The sequence below is a fragment of the Struthio camelus genome, chromosome W (genome assembly GCF_040807025.1).
Source record: "Struthio camelus isolate bStrCam1 chromosome W, bStrCam1.hap1, whole genome shotgun sequence".
In the NCBI taxonomy this organism is placed as follows: domain Eukaryota; kingdom Metazoa; phylum Chordata; class Aves; order Struthioniformes; family Struthionidae; genus Struthio; species Struthio camelus.
Genome location: NC_090981.1, coordinates 66,778,156 through 66,799,066, shown reverse-complemented (window position 1 = coordinate 66,799,066; position 20,911 = coordinate 66,778,156). Strand labels below are relative to the sequence as shown.

The 20,911-nt window shown below is 45.3% G+C and overlaps 1 protein-coding gene across 2 annotated transcripts in view; it reads left to right on the top strand.

Annotated features, from left to right (window-relative positions):
• The window catches only part of LOC104138524 (unconventional myosin-Vb), a 133,778-nt gene that overhangs the window by 102,929 nt on the left and 9,938 nt on the right, over window positions 1-20,911 (top strand). Inside the window, exons 27-32 of one of the 2 annotated variants that reach the window (XM_068924537.1) lie at window positions 1,405-1,467; window positions 7,697-7,936; window positions 8,776-8,876; window positions 14,686-14,763; window positions 18,008-18,206; window positions 19,330-19,423. In XM_068924537.1, coding sequence (XP_068780638.1) covers window positions 1,405-1,467; window positions 7,697-7,936; window positions 8,776-8,876; window positions 14,686-14,763; window positions 18,008-18,206; window positions 19,330-19,423 — 775 coding nt within the window. The remainder of the gene's footprint in view (window positions 1-1,404; window positions 1,468-7,696; window positions 7,937-8,775; window positions 8,877-14,685; window positions 14,764-18,007; window positions 18,207-19,329; window positions 19,424-20,911) is intronic. The other variant, XM_068924538.1, reaches the window with a different exon arrangement.

The following is a 20,911-nucleotide window of genomic DNA, read 5'->3' as shown; positions in this document are numbered from 1 at the left end:
GACGTTTTTCCCCAGTGATGATTGTATAGGAATGTAGCCTAAACAAGGCTACCGCAAATGAGAAGTAGCGAGATAGCTGTTACCAGCATGCATTCTTCCTGTCGCGGAGGGGATCTTCCTTGGATATATTCTTTCTCCTTTGGGAAAAAAAGATTTTCCTACTTTTTGGATGGTTTGCCCAAAAGTCATTTTAAAAAACCCGTATCACCGATTGCCCAGCAGTAACTGAGAGGCAGGAGTTGGTCCAGCCTTGGAACCGGAATCTGCACGCGGGCTGCCACGGCTGCCACAGCCTAATGTTTGGCGTCGGGGGGGGGGGGCTTTTCGTGGCAGTTCTTGTGCATATTTTTTCCCCCACCATCTGCAACTGGAGGTTTGTGGCTGGTTCACCGGCCGACATGCTACATGGAGACAGTGGCCTGTGGGGAGATAGAGCAACGCTCTGAAGTGGCAGCACCACGCATGTGGTATCACGGAGCAGCAAAGGCCTTTGTGTATGAAATGCTGTCGCTCCGGGCTTCATAATTAAAATACCTGGGGCTTTCACTTGGGTTGTTAGGTAATTATTCTTTTTCTCTTCAGCATGGAATCTATTGATAGATGCAATAAGAGACTCAACTAAATCATCATCCGTGATGGCTTACTTGCATGACCAGATATTTATATTGATCGTTGCTAGCAATTTGCAGAAAATACATGAAATAAGAAACTTCCCTAGTCTCCCAGGCTATGGAGCCTGATAATAAAAACAAACAAATAAGGTTCCTATCAGTGTGTTGAAGATTGTTCCCCTAATGACTGCACTTCTTTGAAAGCTACAATAAGCCACAGTCCTTAAGGCATTAACAAGAGATTAAACCATTTCTCCTGAAGTCTTTCCCCAGATTTCATCTAGGTGGAGCTTGTATGAGAATAACTCAAGGCTTTATTCGTTGCTTGTTGTACTTCCACGGGTAGCGCAAGTTACAGGTCTACCTTTAGGTATCTAAATCTAGATGTTTGATTCTGTTAGGGAAGGAGGGAGCCTTCCTCTTTTGTTTAACAGGGAGAAAAAGCTGCCACCGCCCCTCCACAAAAGGAGCCCTGAGGAGCTACATGGCCCTTGTGTCCTTTCTGCTTTTTTTGCATGTGATCCTGGCCCTGCTTTAGGACATCAGAAGTGATGTTACACTGAATTTACTGTGGTTTGAGTCAAGCTGCCACAGCAGAAGTCGGGTTGGGACTGGATTTATTACTTTTGTGACAGAGACGTGATTTAGGAGAAGGATGCTACTTGGATCAGGAACTCTAGTGAATGCCAGTTCATAATAGGTTATTTGCTCGGCCCGCAGGGGAACTGGTCAGCCAACGTGTCAGTTCCTCAGGCTGCTCTCAGACATGAGTTTGTCTTTTTAATCCTCACAGGTAATTGAAACAAAGACTGAAATGGCTTCAGACAGTGAAGATTTTGCATACAACAGCCTGAAGGTGAGGAACGCGTACGTAGCGCTGTCACCTTTCACCTGGGTTCTAACAACCCACCGGATTACCTGACAGTGGTAATTAATCGAACCCTCCTGTGCCTGGGTCTGTCAGTTGGGGACTGTAGCCGTGCGGCGGTGCAAAAGCATGCCATAGCTCTCCTGCAGCCCCCTGCCCTTGGGGGGCGACCACTGGTGTTTCTCTTTCGGGCAACGTCTGTTCTGCTGCTCTACCTGTTTCAGAGGCACCCGCAGAGCCTACGTGCGGTGAAAGGGTGTGTGTCCACTTCACCTGTCCCGACTATGACTCTGCTTTTGCCCAGTGGAAAACTTTGGGTTTTCCTTAATACAGCTCTACTGGTCTCGGCAGCCTGCCCAGCCATAGTTGCAAATTCTTGCAGCTGAAGCCCAAGGCGTGTTTTGTTCCAGGCTTGACCTCTCCACTGCTTGTCCACTTTCCTTGGGTTTCCAACGTGCCGGGCTGTGTTGGCCTCTTGGGAGGAAAACTCGACCTGCCTCTTCGCCGACTCTGCCATCTGGATCCTCCTCTTCTGGAGGAGGCGGGTGGTTCTCTGACTCTGTACCCAAATGCTTCTGGTCTTCACTCTTAGGTGGATCGTTATGCCCTGCTCATCTTTGGAGAACCAGTTTCTGGGATTGCCTTTCTGTAAGGGTTTCTTTTTTTTTTAGTGCAGACCTAAATGTCAGATCCCTGTCCCTTTAAATACAGCTGAGAAATCCCGGGGGACATGCGTTACCCAGAATAACGTCATACTGAACCAGCTAACAGTAATAATACCCGTTTTTACCATCTGCGTTATCTCCTCCTAAGGAAATGGAAGATGGCAAGGACTTATGTTCGTCAGTAATAGCAGATCTCTAGCAGAAGCTTTTTTGGCACTTAGTCCATCTAATTTTTAGTCTCTGAAGGCAGTATTTCTGGTGCACGTGTCAGACATGCTGTTTCTGGTTGATCCCTGCTGAGTTTCATCAGTATCCCTGCGCAGCTGCTGGAAGAGCAGCATGGCAGGGACTTTAATATATCCTTGCCCAAGTGTCACTGGTTAAACACAGCTATAAACGTTTCAAGTCTCTTGAAGCTGTAAAGAGGCAGTTTGGCCGTGGGAAAAGCTCGCAGATTAGAAGCGCCAGCTTCTCAAATGGCTTCTGCAGTTTTGACATTTATGTGAATTAACACGTTTTTTTCTTCGGTTGCATGAAACTGAGCTAGGGGTTGCAGTAGTGAACAACAGGCCTGAGAGAATGATTTAGCTCAATAGCATGCTCAGTGAGAGAAAGGTGATCTCTCCTGGGCCTCCTTACTGGCAGTTCCTCTTTTCCTTCTACGTGCCAGAGGAAACAACTGGCAGATGCCCAGCAAATGCACGCAAGTGGTTATGAAGTTGAATTTTCTGGTTACGCGCTGCACGGACTAGCTGTAGAACGGCAAATTTGCGGTCCTGGCACGTTGCTTGAATTTCAGTCAAGGGAGAGCTGAGGTCCCTGGGAAAAGCCAGGAGCAATTGCTTCGAATGACATAGTGAAAGGAAGTACTTACTCTGAAAGCAAAGCACTGGGTGTTCCCCATGGGAGAGGGGAGCAGAGAGAGGCCGTGTTACAGCTCCCTGGCGTCGTTCCCAGTTTTGAATGTAAAACATCACCTAAAATCTCTATCTGCAAAGAAAGAGTGACTTTTAGCTAATTCTGATGGCTGTTTCTCCCTTCTTTCCCCATGAAGCTGGTTCTGGGAAAATAACACTATAGAGAAGAGAGGCAGAGCTTTGTATTTCCCCCTGCTAATTTATATCTCAGATATTTACACTGCCTGTGGCTCCTTCAAGACAACGGTATGATTGAATTTATTTTTCTTTTTTACCACCTCAAGCGGTTTAAAAAGTCTTCATCCTGCAGAATTAGGCTCAGGTGTCTAGAGTCTGCACATAGCAAACGGTGTGTGAATGGGTTTTGAGTCGCTAGCTAAGGGAGCAGGAAGGGATGTTGGCTTTGCTACGCCACCGACACGCTCTTTTAAAAAAACACTGGGGCTCCTTAGGCCAGTTACCTCTAAATTGCTGTGTTCACCTCACTTCCTAGGAACAAGACAGCAGACTGGAGTTTGGTTTTCTTGTTTTGCAAAGATTCCCGTGCAGCTAAGCTGAACGGATACCTTGCGCGTGAACTTCTGTGCTTGCCAGCCAGAGCTGTAAATGCCAGGGTTGCGCAGCCTCTTAAATAAGGCGACTGAGAAGGTTTTAGAAAGGCAGCTGCAGCATCTTTTCAGAAATCAACCTATTTCCCTGACCTTCTAATCTGAGTTTTGACCTAGGTGAGACACGGACACGTTGGTGTAGGCATCGGCCACCTCCAGAGGTCATGGTGATCCTGATTATTTGAAGTCACCTGTAACCAGAGGAAATAGGAAACAGTTTTTCCATCGCAGGGTTTCTCCCTTCTCTCCGTTTAGTGCATGTGAAACGGCAGAGCAAGAGCATGAGATGATTGGGTGGCAGATGGAGAAGTATGCTGGGGAAAATCAGCTCTGCGGTCAGACAGAACTGCGGCGTCTGCAAAGTCTGCCTGTGAGAGGGTGCTTGGGTAGGGTCTTGGCTGACTCAGGGTTCCTGTTGGAGTCAGGTAATTCATATAAATATGAATATAATAAACAGTATAAATGTAAATTTAAATATATACATTTAAAAATAGGATCCATAAAACATAAAAGTCAGTTGGGGCATGTATAATAAGCACTACTGGTAACTGGTAGTATCACAAAGTGGTATCTGCCCATTTCTCTGGTTTGGTTGCTTAGGTTCACAGTTTTGTTGGATTTAAGGGTGTTTCTGGATGTCTGTGTGGTAGCAGCAGCCAGGCAAGCGCTGGGAGGGGTGTTCGTGCTCACTTAGCACAGGTTTGGCATCAGTTCCTTTTGCATCCATCCTGCAAACCCTCCTCGTGCTCATCCTTACTCCCATTCAGACTGAGATGTGTCTGGGAAACTGCTTGTGAAGTGGGGTTGCCTGGCCTTTATTCAGCAATATTTCATGGTTGTTCAGTACTCCGTGACCTTCTCTTCGCTTTTGGGTCTTGGTTCGAGATGCTGTTTTTCGACATGCATGGCCCCTCTGTGCAGGTGTTGTATATGGGAAGTACGAGTGTGAGCCAGGGCCCTTGGGTCCTTCGAGAAGCATGGCTGGATGATGGGCTTTTTGTAGTGCTGCTAGAGAATGTGATAAACTTGTTGGACTAATTAGGGATGTGCTTACAGCAGGTGTAAATTAGGTGTCCCTTGTAGTAGGTAGAGTTTTCAGTAGATGCTGTCCCAAAATGTGCCCAGCCAGGTGTTGAGTTAGCCATGAAATAGGGTTGGAGGGATGCGAGATAGGTCACTTATTCTCCTGGGGAGATTCAGGTGAGAGATGTGTCCCTGAGTTATGCCTGTTCAGCAAAAGGTTTGTCAGTGAAAAATGTATTTTCTGGCCTGCTTTTTCTGGTTAGGAGAGTGGGAGTGGGGAAGCAAGCCCCAAGGAGTCATTGCAATGACTTTGTGTTCCTAGCAAGAACCCAATGCATAATTTGATTTCTCGCTGTCTACACAGCTGAGATGCTTATTTTATCCCTTAGACTTGTAAGCTCATCACTAAATGAGCTTCCTGAGGGTTTTCCCCCCCCCTATCAAGTACCAGAAATGGAAGAGAGGGCAAATTGCTGGCATGGCAGTGCTGCCCTCTGATTTCCATTTCACCCAGCTTCACACTTCACCCAGCCTTGCTGGATAAGCCCCATCCTGAAGGGTGAGGTTATTTTTCCATCGCAGCTAGGGCTGGGTACCCATTTCACATCTCTAATCGCTGTAGGTGTTGGGACAAGTGTGAGCGCAAGTTCATGACGTTTGGTCCGTGTAACTTGTTGAATAGACCTGTGGCACTGGAGTACGCTGCAGGAACAGGATTTTTCATGCTCCAAGTAGAAATCTCCTCTTCCAAGTTCAAAACATTTTATTTGGGCATCCAGGTATTTTGAGAAGGAGATTGTGTGAGCAAAAGACTAGGGGTTAGATCTGTCTGAAGGTCAGATCTCATTTCTAATGCTCAGTCCTCCTTGTGCCGTGAGCAGGTCCAGTAATATTATAGAATGAAATTTCACCCATGCCTAGAGAGATTTTAATGTCTGCCTGAAGTCCACCAGGGAGCACAGTGGGCTGAAGTGGTGGCATCGCTTCCAAATTTACAGGAACTAACAAACAGAAGCGTGGAAGCCAAACCAGTCATTTTGTGAGCAAATGTGTATGATTCAGGAAAATATGAAAATATTTTGATGCGCTAAGTAGGGAATTAATGCAAATGTAAACTCTGAGGAGAGTCCAAGGCGTGCTCCTGTTCGTGGGGTGTTCGAGCGGGGCTGTTGGTTATCGCAGGGCTCCAAGCCCTCTCGACTCCGTTTGCAACCCGTGCACAGCTCCCTCTAGCCAGTCCCTGCAAATACAAATGCAAGCTGGCCTTGAGAAAGGCAGGCAAGAGTCTGCTACAGTAAAAACTGCTTCTCTGCACAACTGGCTGCTCTGCAATGTTTATTAATCCCTTTCTTCTTCCCCTTCATCTGTCTGAGCATGTCTAGAAAAAGGGGTGGAAAGTCCGCCAATGCTTTGGCCCTGTCGGACTTGCCAATGTACCGGTGGCCAGTTTCTCTGGGCTTTGCTGAAAGGCTGCCACCAGTTAAATCTTTAAGAAAGTCTCAGTAGAGAGTTAAATCCTTTTTGGTACAAATTTCCTACCATGCACACACTTTTCCAACCGATGTTAGTAAGATTTAGTGAGCTAGTCTGTCATGCACTCCCTCTGCTGCAAGCGCTGGCCTCTGGTTAATGTGGATGTGGAGGAATTGCAGGATAAACATAAAGGGATAAAAAACGAATTTTTTCTTTAAATGACAGATGGTATAAAGCACCTGAAGATACTCTGTTAATGATGGTGTTTGTTCAGCTCGGAGCATGCTGTCTGTCCAGATGCCAGATCAGCTATTCCGTTCACACCTCTGCTGCTGTATAGCGTGCTATTTATAATTTGTAAGGGTTTGTAATTATACCACTGGTTGCCTGTGGAAATGAGGCTTACGCAGCTGTGCTATCAACACCCTGTTCAAATTGTACAGTCATTTCAGATCCGGTAGCTTGCTTCAGCCAAAGCCAGTCCTGAGGCGGATATCCCGTGGATAAGTGGGATCAGATGAGAAAACTGTGGAAAGAGTCAAAAAGAGGGGAGACAAGCACCCGAATTTTGGGGGGGGGTTGTTGCCCCCACAAAAGCTTGTGCTTGTGCTGTTGCAGACACTGGGAATCTCTGTGAGGGTTGGTCCCTAGGGAAGACCTGACCTTGAATCGCTCACAAACTAGGTTTTTATCTTGCTTGCATCTCAAATTTTTTTTTTTTGGCTTTGTAATAGCGGGACATGCGGGTTGCTGCTCCTGCCCAATTTGGTGTTGCCAGCCTTGGGCTGGGGGCCTGCGGGGAAGGCAGAGCAGCCGTCCGGGTGATTTTAGCTGTCAAACTTCATTAATCCTGTCTTCCACGGTCATGCAAAAGCAAATCAGAGCTTGGGTCATCTCAGCAAAAACGGCAATGCTCGTGCATCGCAATTTGAGAGAAGCGGACTGGCATAAAAACTGGTACGGCGTTGACCCTGTCTGTCAACTGCCAGCGGCTGACAAGTCAGGGTGAGAAAATCCTCCGGCTCCAAATGTTGCACGGGTGGAGAATTACAACAAGGCCTGCTAGATAAGCCGTGGTGGGAATTCAGAGCTCACCTAACTGGAAATGAGCCAGGAGGAAGTGCTGCGTAAAATCAAGTCTCCCGGCTTATCTAATGAAGAGCAAGAATGGGTTAAATGTCATGGGATTTTTTCCTTGATTGAGAAGGAAAAAGGATGGAAAAGAAACAAACGTGTTCAGGCTCTCTAAATACTTTGTGTTTAGAAATAGCATCAACAAGTAAGAATTCTCCCATATGTCACTTCTGTAGCATTATTATTAAATGGCAATGGGCTTCTGATGGCAGCCTGATATGAACCGAGGTGAGGGAAGCTGCAAAAATCATTTCTGGACCGGACTGATAGCAAAATCCTCATCTTGGCATGAGCTGCTCAGTCAGCTCTGTTCATCGGTAATTGAGTTACATTAGAGGCATAACGGAAATGGATGGGACAGTTTATTTCCACAGGGTAACGGCTTGGTATTTTCCAGAGGCAAGAACTGGAATCGGAGAACAAGAAACTGAAAAACGAACTGAACGAACTGAGGAAGGCTATTGCAGAGCGGGCGACCCAGAACAATTCCTCCAATGACATCCAGGACAGTTACAATCTCTTGCTGAACCAGCTGAAATCGGCCAACGAAGAGCTGGAAGTGCGGAAAGAAGAGGTTCTTATCCTGAGGACGCAGATTATGAACGCGGCCCAGCAAAAGGAGACAGGCAAAAATATGGTAATTGAGAGGGTCTCCTCCCGCCCCCTTTCTTACTCTTGTCTCTGGGAATTCACTGCCTGCCTTAGCGATGATGTTTCTGCTTTGGTAGGCCCTGGGCATCAGGATAGGTCCAGGGGATGTAGGAGGCCCATCCTCTGGATGAGCTGTGGTCCGTGACTTCATTTCAGACAGTCCAGGACCCTTGGTGGTCTGTAGTGCTAGGTGTTTGACACCACTGGCAAAGCCTAGCCAGCCCAGACCAAGGAAAAAATTCTTCATCCCAGGTATGGCTCTCTGAGGTACGTCCCAGGTATGGTTGTCTCCATCAAGGTGTGGTTGTCTGAGTTGGTCCAGGTGATGTTTTGTGACAGCTACCTTATTCTGCAAGGAAATGTGATAGTGAAAAAGAGTTTCTGGACCATATTCTGCTCACATGATGCTGGTGCGGATCAGATGTGTCTCTGCTGGCATGGAGACAAGAAGAGAGCTTGGCCCATCACATTTGTGTGAGGGCTTTTTTGTTTAGAAAGGCTGTCCTGACCAAAGGACGTATTTTCCGAAACTCTCATTTGGGCTTCTTAATTCACTGTCCTACCTTTCTCTGAAGTTTTGGTGTGTTTGATAATTCAGGCCCCACATCACCCTTATCTCTGTCCCAGGCTCACTGCACCCTTCCTCCATCTGCTAACCTCTGCCGTATCTCCATGCTTCTGAATCCCTAGAAACTCTGCAGCCTGGTGGGTGCCCCAGGGAGGCTCTGTTGAGTGTGGTTGGGAGGTGTTTAGTATCAGGAGCTTGGAAAGTCATGGAGAGATGTGCAGGAGTTCACGTTGCTGTGTTTTGCGTGTTAAATTTAGGAAACAAACATCAACACCCATGCCAGCTGGCCCAACAGCGACAAGCATGTGGATCAAGAGGATGCGATTGAGGCTTACCAAGGGATGTGCGAGACGAACCGGTAAGTGTGGCCGGGGAGCACGGGGAGGGGGTGATCAAACCATGAGAGACGGGATGCAGTCAAAAATTTAAAAAGATATTGAGGGCTGTTATCAGTTGCTGGAGTCTGTTCAGGACCTTGGCTCAAGGATGGGCCGTAAAGCTGGGACCGAGATCCAGACCTCATCGTGGGTGCAGTGCCCTCGTCTTTGGGCCTGTGCATCACCAAGGCAGGGGAGGTCCTGGTCAGGCGGAAACGCCAGTGCTGACGTGAACAAAACTGGATTTTTACTTTTGTACTGGGGGAGAGCAAAGGCAGGGATCGTGCCGCGAAGCGAGGGAAAGCAGCTCTGTTTAACGCTCTGTAGTCTCTAGTAACACTCATGTCACTGGTTTTCTTGCATTTAAACTGAGAGCCAAGAACATCCTTTTGATCACAGGTTTCCCATAGTTGAGAGTTGATATTGCAGACACGCATCTGTCCTTGTAATAACAGTGGGTTTACATTGCTGGACATAAAATCAATCCTTGCAGCTATCTGGGCGAAGGAGAAATAAAAAAGTAATAATCTTGCGAGAGGACAAAATTATATGGAGTAAGCAGCAAGGTAATATGTAAAGCAAATGTTTGTTTTAGTGCAAGGAAATTGAATGTTCATCTCCAATTCTCTCCCTGCATATTTGACAAATATAGACGTGTGAGGCTTTTTTCCTAAGCACTTGGCCTTCAGCAAGGTAGTAAAAAGATGTAACTGTTGTGGCTTCTACTGAGAGAGGTTTGTAAACTAGTTGCAGAAGATAATTTTTATATATATATATATATATATATATATATATACACACACACACACACACACACACACATATACATATATAGTATTTTATATGTAGTATTATATATAGTAGCATACATATAATAACAATAGTATTGCCAGCTTTTTTTTTTTAATACAATTTGTGGCCATTGGATGTATTTCCCACTTGTATATACGGATTGTAGCATTGGTCCCTAGCAGTAATCAGTCGTTGGCCGCACTGGAACGCGTATTGGCTGCTGACACTCAGCCTGCCAAGGAGACTCGGGTCGCTCTGTAGCAGCTCTGTTTTTGGAGGCTTTTATTTAGCAACTTCTACAGTGCGGATGGAATCAAATGCAGAAATCATCAAACACGCTAAAGTGATCTAATTTTCCAACAGACTACAGCTCTCTTTCCCTGCAAATGCGGGAGCGAGCTGCAGTTTAAAAGCTTCACGCAATCAGGCCTTTGCATTTTTTTGGCCTCTTGAGGAGATTTGAGAGATTTGTAGTCTCCAGGTGCAATATCCGATTTCCTCCCCTCACTCGCCCCGGGAATATTCAGCTCTTGCTTGCCTCTCAAACGGCCCTTGGCTGGAAAAATGGCAGTTTTCTGCCATGAGTTGTCCAATGGCTTGTTAATCACCACCGGCTTCCCCTTTATATGGTTTCCTGGGCGGTTGTTTGTATATTGGGTCGCTTTATAAACTGTAGGCTGGAACCAATGGCAATAAAACAGGTGGAAACAAATGCTGGGGGAAGGTGGGTTATTATATTTGCGGGTATAAATTAATGTTCCCTCCCCTTCCAGCACAAATTTGCATTCTGTACATAGGCAGCTTCTTTACCTAGACATGCCAGCGTGAGAAATAAAACCACTTTCTTGTTTTAATCTTTTAATTACTAAATATTTTAAGGGAAAGCTTTTCTAGTAGGACTGTAAATTCTGAAGTGGGATTTACAAGCAAGAGCGGCTTTTTCTCCTACTGGTATGACAAGGAGCGCTCCCATATCTCTTCGTCCTGGTACCTCTCTCTCTACGGGTGGTTTCAAAACAAAGGTGTATGGCCTTCAAAGTGTGCCCAATTTGATAAACCCGTGGGATTAACAGAACCACCCTGTTAATAGCCCAAAAGCAGGATTGAAGGGGAGGAACCCAGTGTCTGAAGAGTTGCTCCTAGGTTGATGTTCTCATGCCCCAGCCACTTAGGCTGGGGATGGAGCCTGGCTTTATCCCGTTGGGAAGCTGCCCTTTCTTCACTTCATACTTGCATATGATCCAGATCTTTTAAGTAGGACATGAGGAAATCAGGGGAAAAATACTACCCCCGTAGCACATCCTGTCCTCCTCCCTGGTCCTGGGGAAAGTCCTTTGACACCAGGTCAAGGGGGAGCTGGAATTAAAAGCAGCCCCATATAAATGCAGTGAGCTCTGCTTTTTTTTTTTTTCTTTTTTCCTGCTGACTTTCAACTGCAAGGAGATGGAGGGACAAAGCATCAAGTTTAACTTCCAGCTAATTTTCTGCTTCAATAACTGACTGTGAAACCAAGTGAGCGTTGTTCTCTGTTCTAGTTCTCAGAATCTTTCTTTCAGACTTGTTGCGATCATGACATTTTTATGAAACGTAGAGCTTCCAAAAGACCGGGTGGTGACCTAAGCGGAGAGCTCAAAGCACATCAGGCTTAATGTTTGAAATTAAGTTTTGTGATGACCCTGAAGGGAGTTCTGCAGAATTGGTGGCTGGTTTCTGCTGGCGCTTCTTGCCCGCGGCCCCGGTGCAAAGCCAATGGCCGGCACCAACTTCGCATGCAGGTATCTTCTGCAGCTGGAAGAGGCCTTCACGTGCAAGGGCTCATACCTCTGCTTACGAATACCTCTGTTCTTATCGCTGCTTCCCACTCTGTGGTATAGCTAATCTGCAGTGTGCATTAGTTTTCCATTTAATTAAAAAAAAGCATATCTGCATTTTCAGATGAAATGCCCTTTATCTTTTATTAAGAGATGGTAATTATTTTACCATGCTAAAATTAACATTTCTGGGATTTTGGTATGCATGCCTCTCCTTTAAGCTACTTCCATATGGATGCACAAAGGACGAGGGGAGGCATTTGGGACGGGAATTTCTCTCCCTTTTCCAGGAGAGAGCGGACTGCAGTGCAGGTCACCAGCTGCTGTCCTGGGAGGGAGCACGCCGGGGGGGGGGGGGGAGAGAAAGCCTTATTAGCCTTAATGAGTTGGTCAATTTGAACTTCTAGGAGTAGAGAATCTAGATGATTTCCATTTTGAGGAATACAGATTAAATGCTTATTTCCCTTAGTATAATGGCACCCCCTTGAGTTGATTTCCTCGTTGACCATAAAACATATGATTCAAAAAGGAAGGAAAACTATTTTTCAAAGGAAAACGTGTCTCTTTAAAATGCTGCTCATCTGGTGAGAATTCCCGGGTTACTAATTTGTAATAAATGGCAAAGACCCATCCTGGGGGTTTTGTTTGTTTTTCAGGGTCTAAATACATGTTTTGTTAAGATTGTCTGAAACAAAACAGGACCTGATTAACAAATTGACCCAAACCAGTCCAGTAAGCCTAGCCCCTGTGTATATCAGCCTGCAGATCTTTTTAGAAACCTGCTGCATATGGGTGAAGATAAGATTTTTCCCCAGATCTGTCAATAGGACTTTAACAGATTGATTCTCGAAGTGTTGGCGCCTGAAATGTTTGCGAGTGTTGGGAACTCGCATGCTCAGACTCTAGGATGGCCAGGAGGTACTGGGCTTTCTGCAGTCGGGACCACCCTCTTGAGTGCCGGGGTCCTTTCGTGGCAGTGCTGTGTCATCTCAAAACCCCTCTTATAAACCCGATCTGGGATTGATTCATGCCAATTATGTCCATTTATACTAGCAAGCGTGGATTCAAAGGCTAAGGCTTGTCATTCAGGCTAGAAGGGAATACATGACTTCTGTTGGCCTCTGCCAGCCTCAGAGTGTGTGTTTGCCCCAGGCCCAGATGTTTCGCTTGAGTTTTTCTAAAAATCTAAATATGCACTTTGGAATTATTTTTCTTGATTTCATTGCCATTCTGCATTATACTGGGCTATACTGATATATGCCGTTTCCAAGAAACCGGACCCTGCTTGGGTGACGTGCAACTGAGGTGCTGAAGTGGGGTGCATGGGACAGAAGCATTGGCTTGGCAGATGGGAAAGGCATGAAGGAGCCGGGGCCAACCAAACAAAATTAATCTGGAAATCACTTCAGTAAATAACGCCTACAGAGCTGCCCCAAAGACGGAGCCAGGCCTGAAGCATGCAGTTTAGGAGCAGCATGCTCAGCACTTTCCTCTTGTGAAAATTTGTAGGAGAAAGCTCATGCATGTTTTTCCACTTAAATGTGCAGAGCTTTCCATGCAAGGGAATGGCATCTGCTACACCTCCTTTTGAAACAAGAGATGCATCTGAGTTTGGCTTTTTTCTCTCTGGAAGTTTAATGATATATTAAGTGAGTTCTTTTTTTTTTTTTTCCTTATTTCCAAAAGGGAAAAAAAAAAAGAAAAAGTAAAGACTTTCAAAAGCAAATTGAAGTCAAGGAAAATGTTGCTGTAGCAAGTGTTCCTGGTCAGGTTGACCAGCTCACTTCATTCACTTGTGAAGTGCTCAACACCTCATTAAAGAAGATAAATGAGTTCCCTGCCTTTCATAATTTGAAAAAGAGTGTTAAAATGAAATACCTGCTGCTGAGGTGAGAGGAGAATTTTCTGGGCACTTTTCGGCCTAGGGGGATATGAAGGAGATTGGATCTTACATGGGTCTGAAAGAATTTAAGGAAAAAAGTATCAAAGGCTGTTTTGGATTGAAGATTGTTTGGAGGAAATGCTCTCATGTGTTTGACTTGATGATCAAGGAAACCTTCTATTGATGCAGAGTCAGAGAGAATTGATTTTAGAGCAGTGGAAGCTGGGGCCGAAGGAAGGAAATAGCTAAACTTGTCCTTCACGCGATCAGAAAAACGTCCTATCAGTGAGACCTGCTAGACTGAAGGAGGTCTGGAAGAGAAAGGGGTAAAGTACCCACTTACGGTGGGTTGTTTAAGACAGGACAAGGTGAAACCATGAGAAATGTACTGGGAGGAATGAGAAAAAATAGATTCCTCTGATATATTGATGCTAGCCAGAGTCTTAATGCAGACACAGATGTCCCACAGATACGTGTTTTTGCCAGTGTAGCTTATTCCTCTCACAGACTGGGTTGTTCTGAAGGGTTTTGCACTCTCCCTGAACTGCATGAGGTGCCCCTCCCCTAGGAAGATTTGCCCTCTTAGCCAGGTCTTTCCCTAGGGCCTTAATGTTATTCCTCAGTCGTAATACTGCGGTTCAGTCTCGCGCTCTCTACATTTTTCATTTTACCTCTTCCCTACCCCTTGTTCCAACTTCTGTTCTCTCACTTATTACTCTTGCTCCTCACTTCTCCTCCCTGGTTTTTAAGCACAAGACTTTAATGTAGTTTTGAGTTAGGTAGTATGTCTTCTAAACTTTTTCTTATGAGAAACAATTTGGCCGTATAGAAATGAAAACTCAAGTTCTGGTCCCCAAAGTTGGGCTTTTCAGTAAAAACAGAAAGATCTTGAGAATCTTGATTCACAGCATCTCTTCTAGACCTGCTTAGAGTAGGAAGTTGGACTAGGTGATCTCCAAAGGTTCCTTCCAACTTGAATGTCCCTTCCAACGTGGTGTTCCTCTGTCGGCAGCAGTAAGGAAAGGGCTGCCGAAGTGCCTGGTGCAGCAATGTCATTGCTGTGGAGGGAGGAGAAGCCTCCACGAGTCCCCAGAGGGGGACCCAGAGGCACAACCAGGGCCTCATTAACTGGCCGTGGTTCTTCTCATCTCATTTAGCATGGTGGAAAAGAAAATATAATGCAATGAAAGTTTGCTTTAAAAAAAATGAATGCAATAAGAGTTCTGTACTTTTCCCCTTTCTGTTGCAATTGACCTTTTGTCTTTCTCTGTCCTCTTCTTTCCTTTTTCTGTCCTTTACTTCTAGCAAGACTGAGGACTGGGGTTATCTCAATGAAGATGGAGAGCTCGGCTTGGCTTATCAAGGCTTAAAGCAAGTTGCCAGGTCAAACACTTTTTTTCCCCCACCGTTTCCTCTCTCCTTTCCCCTCTTCACCTACCCCTTTTGTGTATTCTTTCTCTTCCTTTGCTGTCGAGCTGCTGTCATCTATGGCAGAGCTGGAGGGGGGTTATCCGAAGGGGAAGAATTGAAAGCCTCCTGATTTTCAGAGGGGTTGTTGCAATTCCAGTTGACCATTGCTGCTTATGTCTGTTGTCACTGCAGCCTGTGATACAGCAGGAATGACTTTACATTGATGGGAAGCTGTAATCACTAGGAAGCGCAGAAATTAATTTTAGACACCTTTTTTTTCTAATGGCACAAGGATAGAGGATCTCCCTAAAGCCTTTTCTCCCGTTTGTGAACATGTCAGGAGCTGGCTCCCCGGGCTCGTGCTGTGTCCTTGCCCACCTTGCATGCTCCCTGGGGTCACGCGCTCCTAAACGGTCGTTGCCGAAAAGCAAGAAGGGAGGTGAGCAGTGGCCGCCTGGTGCCTTCCTTGCACAGCCCTTCCTACACGCTGATCCTGTGGGCAAATAACGCAGCAGGATGTGCCGTGGCAGCATCCACTTCTCTGGGGCCTCCTGGGAGTGGTGGTGCTTCTGGGAGGGTCTCACATCTGCAAGCTAATGAATGCAAGTGGAGATTACAGCAAGGGGTGAGGAACCGGGCACTCCTGATCCTACTCCTGCTTCCACTGTTTCTTCTGGTAATGGGTCAGTGCCCTGCCTGCAGGGGAATGATGAGGCTCCATAGCCATGATTTTTGTAAAGGCTGTGAAATCAGCTGATTAAAGACACTATGGAGAGGAGAAGTTAAAATAATCTATTGCATAAGGTAGTCTAAAGCTGGAGGGATCAAACTAAAATCAGAAAATGGCAGGCAAAATAACAGGGATGATTCATTTATTGGAAGGTAGGAACCCAAGTTTATAGAAGAAACATGTTTTTCTGAGGGTTGCTCATAGTAATCGGAAACCACATGAAGAATTAAAATGAAAAGTAAGTACTTAATACTTTGTTTCATGGTGGGCCTGCATTTTCCAGCCCTGCTAAGAACATAACTCCTGACAACATGATTATGAGGCTGAATGCATTATGGTCCTTGTTTTTATAGTTAGAAAATATCCATTTGTATCTTTTGCTGGAAAATGGGAAGGAGGTTGGGTTATTTTGATCTTTTAAAAGTAAAACAAACAAACAAAGAAACAAAAGACCCCAACTAGAAAATGATTGACAGTTTTAATCCAGAAATCTTCCATAAAAGCAAACATTCTTTGATGCACTTTGTCAAAAAAGGGAAAAAAAAAAAAAAAAAAAAAAAGGAATTGTTGCTGGCAGGAAACTAGTTCACAGGCATGAATTTACCAGTGGGACTAGAAGAGCTGTAGCTTTTTCCCAGCTCCTACCACTAAGGGGTCGAGGCACATCCTGGGCCCTATAGCAAGGTATCGATGTTGGAGTTTCTCTCCTTGAGCATTGCGGTTGCGTCCAGTGCCAGAGTTTATCAGCACCCCCGATAGTGTGGATACGTACAGGAGGCAACAACCTTTCCATTAAGGAGCTGGCTGAGAGCCTGGAGTACTCCTCTCTGTTTGTGGGTGCAAAGTTTGGAGCTTTCTTAAGGGTTCCCAATTTCCAGTGTTTGTTTTGCTGCCCATCCACCCACCTGCGTAACCCGGGCATCCCCAAACAGCCGCAGTCAGGGTTAATACAGAGCAGAGCATGGGGCAGGTTCTCATTAGAATTTCCTTGCTATTCTCGCTCCTAAATTTAAAATAGCTGGTTAAATCGCCTGATTTCTGAGCAACTGATTTAGGAAATGATAATACAGTAACTGAATGCCTTGCTGGTAGCTCCCAAGAGGAGAAGGGATTTCACGTGATCCATGTATCATCCCCTGGAGGTCCCAGAAAGACGGGGTACCTGTGGAAAAGTGGGGGAATGGCTGGTTTAGTGACTTCTGTACTCACCACTATCATGGTGTTAGTGTGTGCATATGGCAGCACAAGTATTTTTTTCCCACTGCTGAAGATACCTGGTGAAGTCAGCAGTGACTATGGAGCTGGTAGGCTTGAGCTGAGCAAAGCTCCCTCTTGCATGTTCCTTCAGGTAGGTGATGAAAGACAGTGGAGGTATACATGTATATCCCTTTTTTTTTTTTTTTAAACAAAGATAAAGAAATAATAGATGTACAAACAACTAGGAGCGAAGGGTTTCAGCGTCCACCCTCCTACAAACTCCCAGCAACAGCAAACGAAGCCTGTGGCAGTGTAACCCAGAGGAGCAGCTTGCATTACATATAGTTCAGTTCGCAAGAGCTGACATTTAAAAGGGGCCAGAGCAGAGGAACAATGGCCCTGTGTGAGCTGAGCTTTTGAAAAACCTGCAGGTCTTGGTCTTGGAACCTGCCCTGCATCTGCTCCTTACTAAAGGGAAAAGTAAAGTGACCCAAATCTGTGATATAGCTGCAGAAAGACAGGAGTTTCTGGATTTTGTTTTTTTCCCTTCCACCTCTGATGAAGGCGGACGGGGGGAGCTTCAAATTACATATCTCTTCTTTCAAAAGTATTTGGCAAACCTTAAAGGAAGTCTCACAAGTTTCTCTTCCTACCCCTTCCCAAAGTGTGTACAGATAAGAAGCCGGGCAAGGTTCAGATGCCTGCCCGAGTGCTGGGCAATATGTCGATCACGCCAGACAGAATCTTTAATCTTGTGTACTCCCCTTGATAAGTTTGCTTTTCTTTTAGGACTTAAGGAAGTTAAGATGCTTCTCATATCAGAGGAATTCTTCTCTTTTGGATTATCGAGCAAGGCGGAAGATGAGACTTAAGAGAATGATTAGTGACCGTTTTTATTGATTGACCAGTCACCTAACTTTCCAATTGTAAAGACTTTTGTGCACGCTTGTGGTCTCAGCTCCCCTCTGAACTCACGTTGCCACATTCTGCATTGGGCATGTTGGGCCGGGTTGGAGTCTGGGCTGTCCTGGGAGCCACTCCAAGGCGCTTGCCTTTAGGGGCCTGTCTGGAGCATGTTTGCGGTCCCGTTCATGGTTTAATCTCTAGTACTGCAAATAATAGGCTAAAATTGCAATAACAGCCACAGTGCCCCTGTGTTTATATTGGTCACTGGGAGATCCGTTCGCTCCCACGGGGACATAGCGCAAGTTAGGTGACTTTGAACGATCTGGACTCAAAAGGGGTAGTTACCGCCGCGGTACCAAAATCACTGAGTGGGCTTTTCCTCAGGTTGCTGGAAGCGCAGCTCCAGGACCAGCGAAGAGAGCATGAGGAGGAGGTCGAAACTCTGAAAAACCAAGTAGAGGCAATGAAAGAAGAGATGGAGAAACAGCAGCAGGCCTTCTTGCAGACCCTGCAGCTGTCTCCAGAGGCCCAGGTGGAGTTTGGTCTTCAGCAAGAAATTACGCGCCTCACCAATGAAAATCTGGTAAGAGACTGCAGTGAAAACCACTGTCCTTTGCATCCTAAGAAATTGAAAACAAGGGTTGATAGAGAGGAGATAGGAAACAAAGGGGAGAATGAGGGCCTTGGGGCTTTGCACATATTTACTTGCATTAATTGGTGGGGGGGGAGGCCCTGTCCCCCTCTGGAAACTGATCTGAATGATCATAAGTTTGTTTTCCCTCTTCTCACCTCCTGAATGTGTGTGCCTTGTCCAAAGTGAACACTGACCTCTCCTAAATTGGGGTGAGGACTGCTTGCCTTTCTCAACTTTATTTTTTTGTCTAAATAGCGTTGGAGCTGTTTAAGTATAAATAATGGGCAGGAATGAAATGCCTGGGGTGGTATGTTGTGCATAACTGCCTACTGTACAGCAGCTGTGGAGGCCTTGTAATAATGGTCACTCAGAGTGAACTTTAAACTGCTGAGGGAGGAGAGTCGATTTGTGTCTCTTCCTGTCGTGTCAGAAGTGCATCTTTCAGCAGAACTGAACGGTCTTTGCTTTGTATTGCTCTTCTGTGCAGTTAATTTTCCACCCTAGCAAAGGGACTTGATTTATAGCACCAAGAAATCCTGTAGAGCTGACGGAGAACAAGATGGCTCTTACGTAGCCCTATAGAAGTCGATGGAAGTTTTGCCACTGACTTCAAGGGAAGCCAGATTGGATGTATAGTTCATATATGGTGTTTTTGCTGCGCTTCACTAGCTTCACTCCTTAACGTGGAGGAGTTGGGAGACCTTTATAAAGAGTCAAGAAGGACCTGAGCACCTGAGGGGAGCTCCATTCCTGCTCACATCACAGGGAAGGAGGACATTTACTTGCTCAACACATGGCTCCCTACCTTCATTTCTGGAGCAGAAGGTCACTGCTGGAGAAAGCAGGGTGACCTACTCTTTAAAATAACATCCTGGAGAAATCCACTTTAAAAAGCTGCTGGTGTCCTTCCTCTCTAACCATGCTTGGAAAGAGCTTGATGGGTTGTTTATCCTATTGTCCCTGTGGGAAGTAGGTTAGTCCTGCTTGACTAGCCCACCTTGAGGGTCTGTGTGTGTGTGTGTGTGTGTGTGTTTTTGTTTTTTTTTAACCTATTAAATCTTCTGTTTTCTAGGATCTCAAAGAATTGCTGGAAAAGTTGGAAAAGAATGAAAAGAAGCTGAAGAAGCAGCTAAAGATTTACATGAAGAAGGTCCAAGATTTTGAAGGTGACTTTGCTTTTGTTGGACATTGGGAGCGGGGCAACAGCATTCCTGTTTTGCTTCTTTGGCCAGCCTCAGAGAACTGCAGATTTCTGCTCAAAGCTTTTACTCCCGCTCCCAGTGATTGCTGGTCATTGCTCTAGAGTCACTGTGCTTGTGATTTTTTCGGTCTAAGTATATGTTGTTTTCTTGACTCCACCTGGACCTCAAATTTTATGCAACTCATCTGTTCTTCTCATCTTTCTTGGAGGATCTTTAGATTTTATTTTATTTTTTTTTAGCCATTTAGGATCACATAGTCAGTATGTACAGTCTGGCCTCTACTTGTGAAATATGGACAAGCAAATTGGGTAGCTGCTGGTGGAAATGGAAACTTACAGTAAGAAATACCAGTTTAAATGAGAGAAGAGATCTGAAAGTCCAGCTGAAGCCCACAAGTGGTGCTTAGGCTGCCTATGAACAAGTACAACCATATCCCTGTTATTGCCCTAACCTGGAATTATTGGATGTATATTATTGGGTGTATTCCCCTAATTGGGAAGAAATATCCCTGAATTCTGCTGGAGTCTTTAATCAGATAGGGACAAATTCAAAATCCAGACCAGAAGTCCGGAGCCTCTTTTAGCTTGTTAGCGTGACCACTTAAATGTGCAGGAGGATCCAGGGAAGTGAGGGTGGAAGGCAGGCGCTTGCCTGGGATGTGCCAGGGTCCAGATGGTGTTGAAGATGCCTTTGCGCTCTCAGTGCAGTCAGTGCTGTGACCCCAGCAGAGATTAAGAGAAGACTCTTCGCTACTAGGAACCTGTGTTCTGGGAATTTGTGGGGATTAAAGACACTTAGTGGGCTTTTTTTCATTTAAAAAAAACAACTCATGCTCGATGAGAAAACACCTCAAACAAGACATCTGTGTTACATAAAAACAGCTTCTCTTTCTCTGTTGAAACAATGATTAACCACAGAACTCAATTCTCATGAGCTAATTTCTGAAAACCAGACATTAAGTGAAATTAAGTTGAATGAATGGAGGATTTCCACAGCTAGCACAGCTGGTCTTTGTCACTGTAATTTGCATGCATCAGGCTGATGTTACTGCAGTACTTGCATTTGAATCTCATCGTTTTCCATTTTATTAAAATTTTATGCAAGCACAGTGCTCAATAGCGTGCCATGATACTTTTTAGTTTGGCTTCACAGCTAGCCATAAGCTGTGTTACATAGGTATTTTTTCATAGACTAGTTTTTTTTTTCTCCACCATGAAAATGGTGCACTAAAAAGATTCCCCTAGGATTAGCACCTTCCAGCTGTAGCCTGGGGTTCCTTAGAAAAAGAAAATTGCTTCATCTTTGGTTCCATAGGTCTGACTTTTACATTCGTTATTTTATTCAGAGCCAGAACTACAGTTGGCTTGGAATTCAATACTTATTTTTTAAAAGGTCTGTCCAAAGCTGAGGACTTTATTGAACTTCTGTATAACAAATTCACCTGGTGCCTGG